Genomic DNA, 13,371 nt, shown 5'->3' on the forward strand with positions numbered 1-13,371 from the left:
AACAGATCATTCTTTATAATATTTTTGAATTTTAATTTATATATTTGTTTAAAAAAATCTCTCAACAAATAAAAAATAATTCTCATTAATTTAGCATAATTAAAATAATTATTTTATTTTATTTTTTAAAAAAGATTGTACTCGTTTTAGACTATAAAGTGTTAAAGTTAAATATTCTGATCTCTAACCCTTGAGGGTTTATCTGTATTTTTTTATTTTAAAGAAACAGAATTTTTAATGTAGCTAAAAATACAGGGGTCTAAGTGAGATGCAATCCAGGGGTCTAAGGTCCTTTTGTATCATTTTTTTTTATGAATACAGGGGTCTAAGTGAGATGCAATCCAACATACGAGTCTAAATATTTCCGAACTTGGACCATAGGAATCAATTTGTACCTTTTGCCTAAAATCATTTATGATCTCAAGTCATAAGTGATGGATAGCGAAGGCAGACTCGATGAATAAGCTTTGAATGTGGATTTCAAAATTCAACTATCGAAATTAAAATTGCTCATATTTTATTTCTTTTGATGCAATTGACTGCCACCCACTAGATAAACAAAACAAATCACATGGACTTTTTAATCTCCTTGTATCGAAACTTTAGGTGTTGAATTTGGACCAACCTGCTTTTAAATAAAAATACATGATCGTCTTCAACCAGCAGCACCCTAAGCGCCCATCAATTCAATATTGAAAATCAAGAATTAAAGATCACAATTTATAAGAATCTGAGTGTAAAAACAAAAACAAAACCATTCTTGAAATTAAACATGTTGACTTCCTTATTAAATCCGCTGTATTTTTCAATCTTCACCTTCTTAGTCTTTGCTTATTTCCTCATCAAATGGCTGACTTCCTCCCCGGCCGCCACCGGAAAAAACCCACCCCCTTCGCCGCCAAAACTCCCAGTTCTCGGAAACCTCCACCAGCTTGGGATGTTCGTTCACCGCTCTTTATTACCACTATCTCAACGCTACGGCCGCGATCTCATGCTGCTTCATTTCGGCAGCAAACCAGTTCTCATCGTCTCATCATCAGCAGCTGCACAACAGATCATGAAGACCCACGATCTCATTTTCTCAAGCAGGCCAAAGTTTAACCCAATCGAGAAGCTTCTCTACAACTCCAAAGACGTCGCCGGCGCGCCATACGGCGAGTACTGGCGGCAGATGAGAAGCGTTTGTGTAGTGCATCTTCTAAGTAATAAAAGTGTTCAGTCTTACAAATCTGTTAGAGAAGAAGAAGTAAGTTTGTTGATTGCGAAAATAAAAGAATTTTCTTCTGAGTCTTTGGCTGTAAATTTAAGCCAAATGTTTTGTTATGTGACGAATGATATAATAAGTAGAATTGCTTTTAAAAGGAAGTACAGTAAAGAAGATGGTGAAAAATTTGAAAAACTGTTGGGAGAATTCATGAGATTGTTGGGTTGTTTTAGTGTGGGGGATTTTATTCCTTGGCTTCGATGGGTTAATTGGATAAATGGGTTTGATGCTGCTTTGGATAGAACTGCTAAAGAGATGGATGCATTTATAAATGGAATACTTGAAGAGCATGTGAGTAGCTTAGGATCAACTCAAGAAAAGGAACAAGGAAACGATTTTGTGGATGTTCTGCTTCATCTGCAAAAAGACCATAATTTGGCTGGGAATTCTCTTCAAACAGACAGTATCAAGGCTCTCATTTTGGTATTTACTACTATGCACCCTTCTCTTTTTCCTTTTTTACTTAATAAATTTACACGGGAATCGTCCAATTTCCTTCCAAAATTGTATATCGCAAAAACTAAGGTGGATTAAAAAAGGTCGGTTGAAAAAGAAAATTATATAACATTACCCATTTATATTAAGCCTAACTTTAATTCAAAGACGACTTCCGCATGTTGTAAGTATCAACATTCATTTTTTTAGGCATTAAGATGAGGAATATGCCTTACATATAAGTTCTCTCTCATTAACGTTAGATTTTTACTCTGTTATTTTTTGGTTTGATCAAGGATATGTTTGCTGGTGGGTCTGATACCTCTTCAACAGTGTTAGAATGGGCAATGACAGAGCTCATACGAAATCCAAGAGTCATGAAAAATTTACAGAATGAGGTGAACAAAATAACAAATCAAAAATCAACCATTATAACTGAAGCTGATTTAGAAAAATTCCATTATCTCAAATTGGTGATCAAAGAGACGCTTCGGCTGCACACTCCGTTCCCGTTACTAGCACCAAGAGAAACAACACAAGATGTCACAGTAATGGGGTACCACATTTCCGCAGGAACCATGGTTTTAACCAATGCCTGGGCTATTGCAAGAGACCCACAAACATGGAAAAAACCTGAAGAGTTTTTGCCTGAAAGATTTGAGAATAATGGTATAGATTTTAAAGGTCATGACTTTGAGTTTATTCCATTCGGAGCTGGTCGAAGAGGCTGCCCGGGTGTTTCATTTGCGATGCCGGTGGTCGAGCTTGTGTTGGCTAATATAGTGAAGAGTTTTGAATGGGAATTACCTGATGGAGTTAAAGGAGAGGATTTAGATATTGCTGAAACTTTTGGTATTACTACTCGTAGGAAGAATCCTCTTCTTGCATTTGCTGTCCCGACTTCTCTCTAAGTTGTGCAAAATCAAATCAAATTGAATAATCGAAGCAAAACAAAAAAATTTGTTCTGTTTTTAATTTCAGATTGTTTTTGTTCAAACTTAATAAAAAAAACTGAACTAAATCGGAAAATAAATCAAACTGATTACTTCTGTTCAATTCAACATATTTAAAAAATATATAAATTAAGTTCAGTTTTATTGTGACAAAAAAATGAGCCATTGAAATGGAATGCTCTTTCCTTTCTTACTTTTATCTAATTGCTTTATCTATATCTATACTATATATAAAAGCACGGATGGGGGGGGACAGGCAAATTTACGGAATAACCCTTTTTAATCCATATTAAATAACGGTTTTATAGTCATTAACAAATTAATGATAATAATTATTACTAAAAAATTATTATAATTAGAGTTTTAATTAATATAAAATTGTATCATGATAGAGGAATATTAATTGAGTATAGAAAAAATAGCTAATCTTTTCCAAATTAATAGGAATATCAATCTTTTAGTTTGACTACAATAGCAACACAATTAATATTATCCAAATTTTTGTTAGTTATGTATAAATTTACAAAAAAAATTAATTTGATTTTTTTAACGAGTCACGTTACGAGCCACGTGCGTAGCACGCAAAGCGAGACTAGTACTTGATAAATGTTGTAATTATGTTTTGTAGCAAATAAAATTGTCACTTTGTCTATAAATTTTACGCAAATTTACTATTTTAATTTAAATAATTAATGTGAAATATAAACGATTGCTTTATTAATTTTATTCACTTTTATTATATTATCTTAATCATCATTAATTGTCAATTTATTTCATAAAAACTACTGTAAACCTATATTTTTAAACATAACAACAAGAAGTAAAATTGATGTTTGAAAAATATACGATTACTGATTTTTATTATGTTTAAATAGTTTAATTAAGAGTTTAATTTTAATTTTATAAAAAAATCAATTTAATTAATATTATTTTGTAATATTTGTGTAATTTTTTTTTTGTCGGAGAATATTTGTGTAAATTAAATTTTAACTATCTTTGTAGACTAACACATCTATGCAACTAGTGGAGTAGCACTACCACTGAACAATTTTCATCGAATTCTTACATAATATTTCATCAAGAGACAGCCATAAAAACACCAGAAACAAGAGTATACATATGTATCAAAAGTATTCGGCAAATTAAATTAAGGTAAATTATTAGTACAAACGTTAGGTTTGATTATTTGATTGATTAACTTATTTATACGTACAAAATTCAGTTTTTCAAAAGTCTTTAAGGATGACCATAGACTTTTTGTTCAAGATTTGTGCAAAATGGAAAAGAAAGGACCAATAGATAATAGACAAATATTTCTATATTTTTATAATTAAATTAGGGCTAAATGTATAAACTGGATCCTTGCTTTGTCTCAATTTTCAATTTACACTTTAGTATTTCTTTTGTTCCAAACTGATGTATAATGTTACTAACAATAATGAACTGTACCATTTTGTAACAAAATTTTATTTTAAGTGATACATGCGTCATCGAGAGAAGGTTATTTATATTTTTATTATGCTAAGTTTAAAATAAAAATAAATCATTTATGTTCATTTTAATAAAATGTTACATGAATGCCACATATCATCTATATAAAAAATTGACTTTTAAATAAAAATCTGTTAAAAGAGGGTTTGATTTATTGTATCTTTAATAATGTTTGCTTGAAATAAAAGGATCATTAAGATTCAAATTTAGAATGGAGTCAAACATGAGGATAAAAATTTCTAATAGCCATTAAATTAGTCACTGTGGAGGTGATATAGAAGATAAAAGGCTAAACCCATCTAAAGGCCCTTGTACTATATTATTTTTGTTCAAAAAGCCCTTATACTATTTTTTTGTTCTTCAGGTCCCTGTACTTGGCAAAATTCTAATTTTTAGGTCCTTTTAAGGGACTAGAGGAACAAAAAAATTGTAAGTGAAGGGACTGAAAAAAACCAAAAAAAGGACCTAAAAATCAAAAATTATGTAAGTAGAGGGATTTGAAGAACAAAAAAATAGTACAGGGGCTTTTTGCACAAAAATGATATAGTACAAGGGCCTCTAGATGGGTTTAGCCAAGATAAAACAATCTACCAAATTGTTTAATGACTTGGTTGTTTTTCTGTCGTGGTCCAATAGGTTTTTTTTTTAAAAAAAATTAAAAAAAAAATTGACTTCCAAATCATCAGATTTTTGACCCTTTTGGTGTGTAGTGAAAGTTTGTGATGTACTCAAATTAATTAGTCGATAATATCCATTTTTAACAGAAAAAACTATGGCATGCCATAAGTAATACTCCAAGCATCCAAGAGATGGTGACACATTAAATTGATTAGCTCAAATATTTAGTTGACCAGTCACATGTGATCGAAGCCTTGACAAATAAGAACAAAAACATTAGTGACACTAATCCACTACTTTTTATATTAATTAGTAATTTAATCGATTCGTATCTTAGTATTTGGAGTAAATCAATTTGCTATTGGAACATCGATCCACTATTTTGCTATCATATGTTTACTTTTTTACAAGAAAAACAAAAAGTTTATTGAGTTTAAAAGTTTTGCTTTAAGGATATGGGCCACAGTAACGTCACATTTATAATTAATTACATACACCCACAAAATGTAAGATCACAAAATTGACATAGTCAAAGTGCAGTTTGAACTTAATTTTATCTTGGCACCGGTAAATTTTTCTTTTTTACAACATTATCCATGCAAATATATTAATGCCTTAAAAAAATTGGCTTCTAGCTAGTTCTAGCTTACAGAGTACTAGCATATATGGCATGATGATCACTTCGAGATTCAGATTTAAAGTTCTTGATAAATCTAGGTTATAATCGGTCCATTTTGTTTCCAATATATTGGAAACAAAGCAAGGTAATAATTGGAGTTTTAAGGATGGAAATAGCGTTCGAGAATTCTCCTCACTTGAATTCGTCGGAAAATAGGCGCTATTGAGATTTCATTCTTAGGATCCAATTATATATATTGTGTTGTTTTAGTAGATCAACTGTTAGATTTTTTTTAATATTAATTTATAACTATTGATTTGCAATATATTTTGATGTTTTTCATCAATATATATATATTCTAATTTTGAGAGAAAAAAACTGACTAAATTAAAGGATAATGTTAAATAAATTTATAAACTAAACCTATTTTCTCAGTTTAATCAGGAATGTTAACACGCCTCAATTGTATATAGGAAGTTCCATTTTTTTCAATTCGATATATATGCTGATGTGTCGACATTCATTCATTGGTGTGATTTTGCTGAAATGGACGTCATTTTTGGCAGGCACATCATTACATTATAATGACCTCATGTATCGATTTGATAAAAAATAAAACTTCCTACATATAATTAAGACGTTTCAAACTTCGTGATTAAATTAAAAAAATATATAATTTATGAATTTTTATAACATTTCCTCTAATTTAATTAAAATTATAAAGTAAGCTCTTAAATTATACTTATTTGTTATAATCTCTTTCTAATAAACACTTAAATTGATAATTATAGGTCTATTGAGATTACCATCTCTCAATGAATAATTCATCAGAAATCATTATCAAGCACAATTAAACATTAAGAATTATAAACACCGCATACATAAATTAAAGATTCATAAATAAACTAGTTTTTTTTAGAATAAATAAACTAGTTAAACATTACATTTTGAAGCATTAACTAATCCCTGATATAAAGTTTAGCTACGCCTGGTAATGATAAAAACAATAAGAAAGTACACATTTTTTAAGTAAAAATTTGGAGTCGAGAAATCAGGAAACGCACCTGAGCATCTCAACTAGGTTGACACCCTCTTAGCGTATGCATCATTTTTCTCGCTACCAATCCATAAAATTTATAAAAAATAAAATTCAGTTACAAACCAACATGGGTCAGCCCAGAAAAGGGAAACAAAGCTTAAAACGCCTAAGCTAAAACTCAAGGAACTAAAGAAGTTCAATGAAAAAATGTCAACTAAAAAGAGAACTTAGCCTAAGAAATAGAATTTCCTAAGCTGAGGACTATTTTGGCAAAAAGAAATTTGATAAGCAATCCACTCATTAAGCCAGGAGCAAGGAGATGATGCACGACCATAATAAGTGAGAATGACAATTGAGACCATATCTCAGAGAACAATACTGCACCAAAACAATGAGCAGAGCTTGAATAATAAATTTTCAATGTGCACACCACTCTGAAACCCAAATGGAACCAGAATCTAGCCAATTCTCCACCTCTCCTTCCTCGAGAAGTCGTGATAAAAAGAATCATTGCAGAAGTCCGGAGACTGATTCCACCAGAATACACCATTATTCAACGCCCCGTGACGAGCAAGATCATCTGCTACAGCATTTCCTTCTCTAAAAATATGTGAAACAACAAATTGAATGCTATTGATGTACTTTAAACAAGCAATCCATCGTAATCTGAGTTTCCAAGGAATCTGCATATCTCTTCTCTTGAATAAATTAACCACATAAATAGAATCACATTCGAGCCAAACAAACTGAAAACCCATCTCAGAAGCTTTAAGAACTGCATATATGGCAGCCTCAATCTCCGCCATGAAAGCGAAAGAGCACCCTAAATGTAGAGCAAAACATCCTTGACAGAAGCCTCTAGTATTTCTGAAAATACCACCTCCTCCTGCAGGACCCGGAGCACCCAAAGCTGATCCATCAGTATTCACCTTTATCCATCCTGTCGGAGGCGAACGCCAAACCACTGAAATAACTCTTTGAGGTTTTCTTGGTACACTTTTAATACGAAGAAGTTTAAGAGTTATCATGTCATTGATCGAATTATTACAATGTCGAAGACTAAGAAAGTCGCATTCCTTTAAACAACAAAGAATTTTTCTAATCACACCATGAATATTAGGGAGTTGACCATCAAAAATAATCATGTTTCTATGTTTCCAAATCGACCAAATTGTGGTAACCACTGCCACATTCCAAACAGAAAACACTTGAGGGCTGAATTTTTCATTAGAAGCATCCATAATCAGAGAATGAAGAGACCCATTTGTATTAATTTGCCTGTCAAAAATAGACGATATAACCATCCACAAAGCATGAGAGAAAGAGCAATTAACGAATAAATGATCAACGTCCTCTCTGTTATTGTTACAAAGACTGCATCGTGAGACTAAATTGAAACCCTTTTTCTGTAAATTATTTTCAGTAGGAAGATACCCAAGAAAAGCTCTCCAACAAATCATAGAGCGCGAAGGTGGAAGAATTTCTTTCCATAGGAATTTTGACCAAGGCACCTGTTCCGTGACTCCAAGAGTAAGAATATAAGCTAGGCTAACTTTGAACTTACCATCCAAAGAGTGCTCCCATAAGCAAGTATCTGAGGTGTCTCGACAAGGGGAAATAGATCTGATTGCATTTCCAATATCTGAACTAATATAGCTCGGCAAAATCCAACTTTCATTAATAAAAAAGTCTGTAACTAAATCAGTTTTCTTAGACTTAACTGAATAGGACAAATTCATTCTCTCCGCAACTGTTGGAACAATCCACTCATCAGTCCAAAAATTGAGCCTTGAATTTTCACCGATTATCCATCTACAAGCTACCTTATCCGAAGCATAAACTTCCCTTATTGAACTCCAAAAAGAAGAACCAATTGGAAGTTTTTTTGGAACCCCCGAAACTGTGAGAAAACGAGATTTAAGAATGTTAAGAGGAAAAGTATCAGAACTAATCATATCCCAAGCAATTTTGGATAGCATTGCTTTGTTCATAGCCTTAAGATTTTTCATGCCAAGGCCCCCATCTTTAACAGCACGACAGCAAATCCTCCAAGGAACCGTAACCAATTTGGTCTTCTCAATAGAACCTGTCCAAATAAAGTTACGAATGCATTTCTCCAAGTGCTCTATGAGACTCGTGGGCCATTTATAAATAGAGAAAGAGTGAAGAAGAGAACTCAAGATTACTGAATTAACAAGAGTTACTCTTCCTGCCATCGAAAGAGCACTACCTTTCCATCCTGCAAACTTGTTAGTAACTTTATCCGCTATGCTTTGTAAATAAATTTTCCGGGGAGCACCAGCAAATAAGGGAACCCCTAGATAATTAAAAGGAAGACTGCCTCTTTTAATATTCAATTCTAGACAGAGAGAGTTCACTCTCGTCTCAGAAATCGAGCAACCATAATAAGCGAAAGACTTCTCCCAACTCACACATTGACCCGAAGCCTTACCATAAACATTAAATATTGATTTCAGGGCTTTAACATTTCTAAGCGAAGCCTTGCAAAAAACTAACATATCATCAGCATAAAAAAGATGAGAGGCAAAGAGAGAACCTTTGGAGTAGTTCATCTGCTGTAATTTTCCAGCTTGGACATACGAAGTGATTAACCTTGATAAAAAATCCTCAGCTAAACAAAATAAAAGCGGAGAAAGGGGATCCCCTTGCCGCACTCCACGAGAACAAGAAAAATAAGCAGCTGTTGAGCCATCTAGAATGACAGAAAGCCTTGCAGAAGAGAAGATTTCAAGAACCCAATCCCTGAACTGCAGGCTGAAGCCAAAAGCATCCAAAACTTCCAAAATAAAACTCCACTCCATTGTATCAAACGCTTTCTTAATATCGATTTGTAGTGCCATATTACCTCCAAAGCATCTCTTGTTTAATACATTTACGCCCTCCGAAGCTGTAGCTATACAATGAGAAATAGATCGATTTTTAATAAAACCAAATTGATGTTTTGAGATGATCTTTTCAGCTATAGATGCAAGACGATCCGCCAAAATTTTAGTGATCACTTTGAAACAGAAGTTGCTCAACACAATTGGTCGAAATTGATCAATGGAAACAGCCCCTTTAAACTTCGGAATAAGAACCATAAGACTTGAACAAAGACCTGTTGTAAGTTTGCCAAATTGAAAAAAATGACAAACCAACCTGCATAAATCTAGACCAATAATATTCCAACAATATTTGTAGAAAGCACCTGAAAAACCATCCGGACCCGGAGCACTTGAACCATCCATATCAAAAACTGTTGCCCGAATTTCATCATTCGAAGGACATCTAGTCAGCCCATCATTATCCTCATCAGTCACTAAATGAGGGATAATATTTTTGACAATTTGTAAATCACTTGGTCTGCCTCTAGTTGCTGAAAACAGGTTTGCATAATATGAAGTAATGTGATTACTGATGTGCTCCATATTATCCGAAAGAACACCGTCAATAAGCATAGAATGAATACCCATTTTAGCTTTACGAAAATTGCAGGAGCGGTGAAAAAATTCAGAATTTCGATCTCCCTCCTTTAACCATTTAACTCTACTTTTCTCTTTGAAATAAATTTCTTGCTGCTTCAACACCAAGTCAAGAGCAACATGAGCATCTAACTCTTGCTTATGTAATGCTTCAGTCAGGCCAAGAGATGATATAGAGGTTTGTACAGCTGAAAGACGGTTCTCTGCTTCTTTAATGTTACTATTTAGCCTCCCAAAACTCGAATTGTTCCAATGACGAAGTTTAAATCTCAAGACTTTAAGCTTAGCCAAAAAGGATTGAAATGGACCAAGAACACTATGATCAGACCAGTTGCAACGGATGAAATCCATAAAGTCTGGATGAGCTATCCACATAGATTGAAATTGAAATCTGGAGATGCGACCAAGAGAAATTGAAGCACGAAAAATTATCGGATTATGATCCGAATGATGACGGGGAAGCGCAGAAGAAGAAATAAAGTGCCAATGATCAGCAAACTCTTTCGAAATTAAAGCACGGTCGAGGAGACACTCCACCCGATTAGAGCCAATACGACCATTGCTCCAAGTATACAAAGCACCCTGAAGTGAAACATTAGCAAGGTCAAAATTGTCAATAAAGTCCCGAAAGTCAGCCATAGATCTTTCTAAAGGGGGACGACCAGTTTTTTCAGAAGGATTTCTCACGGCATTAAAGTCTCCAATGATAACCCAGCTTCCAGAATAACTATTACGAGATGATGAAAGAGACGACCAAAGATCCAATCTTCTACGGTAACAAGTACTACCATAAACACAAGAAATGCGGTGACAGGAGTTATTCACATATATGTCAAAAGAGACATGTTGTATACCAATATCCACATAATTAGATAATAACAAAGAGGAATTAGAAAGGACCCAAAGAGATGGCAATTCTTTAGAGTTGACAGCCACCAAGACTAAATTAAGTGACATCCAAAAATAATTTGGAACATCAATAAAATTAATCATCGGTTCAGCAAGACAAACCACATCCGCCGAAAAACGGCGGCAATAATTAAATAAAGTACCTCTAGTATTTGGGTCTGCAAACCCACGACAATTCCAATAAAGAATCTTCATAAATTCAATTTATTCGGAGTTCGGATCGCTCGCTTACTTAGAGCAGTCTGCATAGAATCTGCATCAACCTTTTTCTTATTATTCCTTTTCTTTTTAGTCACTGTTGTCCATACTTCACTCGATGTAGGTAAGTTTGAATCTTCTTTTTCGGCAATATCAGCCCAGGATTGACGTGTAATGCTTAATATAGGGATGTCAATTTCTTGATTCAAGGATCTTTGGTCTGGAAAATATTCTGGATGAGACATCGAAGGGAGCTTAAAGGCTAGGGGCATTTCAATGTGGATTGAAGGGGGCTCTGTAGAAATATTATTCTGATCCTGCTCAAAAACAACAATTTCTGTATTACCTTTTAAAACCTCTTCATGAATAACATCGTCATGAGTAATAACCACAGGAATTATGTCTGCTAGCTTCTCCGTATCAGGTTGAACATCATCAGAGGCTTCCATTGCCGCCGATTTTGGAACCCATTGTTTTTTCAACTCTGAATTTTTATTCCTTTTCACTTCTTCTGTTTTCTTCAATTCTTCTTGAACAAAACTTCTCCTGGAACGACATTGAGAAGGTAAATGCCCAATACTTTTGCATGAGTGGCAGAAATTTGGCAAATGCTCATAAATCACGTCAATGAAAAAACTCTTGCCAACTCTTTCAATTAGCAACTGGTTCAGTAATTCAGAGGCAAGGTCAACATCAATTAAAACGCGAGCAAAGTGACCCAACTCTCCATTTGCCGTAGCTGCATCTATCCTAAGAGGTATGCCAATTCCCCTTGCCGTGTCTGCTAGAGTCTGAACATCCCAATAGTCCCATGGGAGCCTATAAAATCTAACCCACACCTGTGCATTAGTAGACTTTTGATCTGTAGGATTAAAATCCGGAATCCATGGCTGAAGCCTAATAATACCCGGCTTAATATTGATGGAACCCATTCCCCAAACTTTAGTTTTATCATCCATTGATGAAAGAATTATGTAATAAAACCCTTTCCCAATAGAAATAAGTCTCCATGTATTGTTTAATCTCCATATATCATTAAGTTTTTTCTTCAATTCTGTAACTTTCCATGGCGTGTCTCCTTTATTTAGGATGATTCTGCCAATCAGAGCAAATTCGCATTCCTTTATCCTCTTTTCATACCTCTCCTGATTTACCTTGATAGCAATAAAACCTCCTTTGTTTTCAGGAATAGCTGAAGGGATTAGGGATTCTGTCTTTCCAGTAATAATTTCAGCAAACGATGGTTTTTCTGTAGCAATAGAGGTTTCCTTTAATATTGTTTGAATACACGGTTTCTTAGATACTGAAGCAAACATAGTTGCATGACTAATGTAAGCCATGACCACAAACAGAAAACCGGTAGAAGGAGGCCACCGGAAGAGGAAGCCGTCTCTCCAGTTTTTAGTTCATAGTAAAGTAGAAAAAAAAAACGATTAGACTGTCTTCGTCTTCGTCCCTGACTCTGCCAAATTCTTTGTGTTTGATGAATAAAACAATATGGAATATTATTATGCTGAATTTAAGATTAGTGAAGAGATTTCAAAAAAAAAAAGATTAGTGAAGTTCAGGTCATCAAGATTTGGATCGCCACAGAAAAAAATTACATAAAAAACTATAATTTGAAAAACAACAAAACACACTAAAATTTACAAAAGAAGTAAAATTCTACAACGAAACATTTTAGTAGAAAACAACTCATATTCCAAGAGATAGGAGTTTAATTCTGGCTAAAATCCGAAGGTCACCGCCTTCCCCTCAAGAACAAAGCTTACAAATATTACTCATCATAGTGTCATAGCTATTTCCATAAACATGTTGTTCTATTAGACACTATTTATAATTATTTATTCATATATACATTTATTCTTATCAAACATTACAAAATTGCAAATTACATCCTACTCAATTGGACTGAATTCGACTCGAATTTGAATTCTGGTTAAAATTATAAGTGGATGAGATATTCGGGAGTTCGAGTGTCGTGCAAAACTTTCTCATAAAAGCTATAAAATAAATATATAAATCACTTTTGAAATTGAATAAAAATTATTATCAACTTTTAAATTTGAATTAAAATTACTCAAATTAAAAGATTTGTCTACATTTGTAAAAAAAATTCTAAAAAAATTGAATGTTTCTATTTATGCCTAACAAATATTGTTTCTATCTCTAAAAGAACATCCATGAAATTGTATTTATATTCCGAAAATGTTAAGTGATGTAAAAAATGGATGTTCATAATATTTATTCATTCATATTTTATCTTTTTAAAGCATTAAAAATTAGGAGTAGTGTTCTAATAGGAGTGGGTAACCGGCCATTTATCTTATAAAATTCAACGGGGTCCATAAAATCTTGTATTT

The 13,371-nt window shown here is 33.3% G+C and overlaps 2 protein-coding genes across 2 annotated transcripts; one reads left to right on the plus strand and one right to left on the minus strand.

Annotated features, from left to right (window-relative positions):
* The first annotated feature begins 483 nt into the window (after positions 1 to 483).
* LOC126674187 (cytochrome P450 736A117-like) lies at positions 484 to 2,679 on the plus strand. The gene is made up of 2 exons (XM_050368593.2): positions 484 to 1,687; positions 1,996 to 2,679. The coding sequence occupies exons 1-2, from the start codon at positions 773 to 775 to the stop codon at positions 2,608 to 2,610; spliced, it is 1,530 nt and encodes a 509-aa protein (XP_050224550.1). The 5' UTR covers positions 484 to 772; the 3' UTR covers positions 2,611 to 2,679.
* A 4,198-nt stretch (positions 2,680 to 6,877) lies between these two features.
* Positions 6,878 to 12,348, minus strand: LOC126672915 (uncharacterized). Its single transcript, XM_050366865.1, has 3 exons — positions 11,043 to 12,348; positions 10,954 to 10,968; positions 6,878 to 10,842 (listed from the first exon to the last, which is right to left on the minus strand). Exons 1-3 carry the CDS (start codon positions 12,346 to 12,348, stop codon positions 6,878 to 6,880), a joined length of 5,286 nt encoding a protein of 1,761 aa, XP_050222822.1.
* Positions 12,349 to 13,371: the final 1,023 nt, after the last annotated feature.

The sequence above is a fragment of the Mercurialis annua genome, linkage group LG3 (genome assembly GCF_937616625.2).
Source record: "Mercurialis annua linkage group LG3, ddMerAnnu1.2, whole genome shotgun sequence".
NCBI classification, from domain to species: domain Eukaryota; kingdom Viridiplantae; phylum Streptophyta; class Magnoliopsida; order Malpighiales; family Euphorbiaceae; genus Mercurialis; species Mercurialis annua.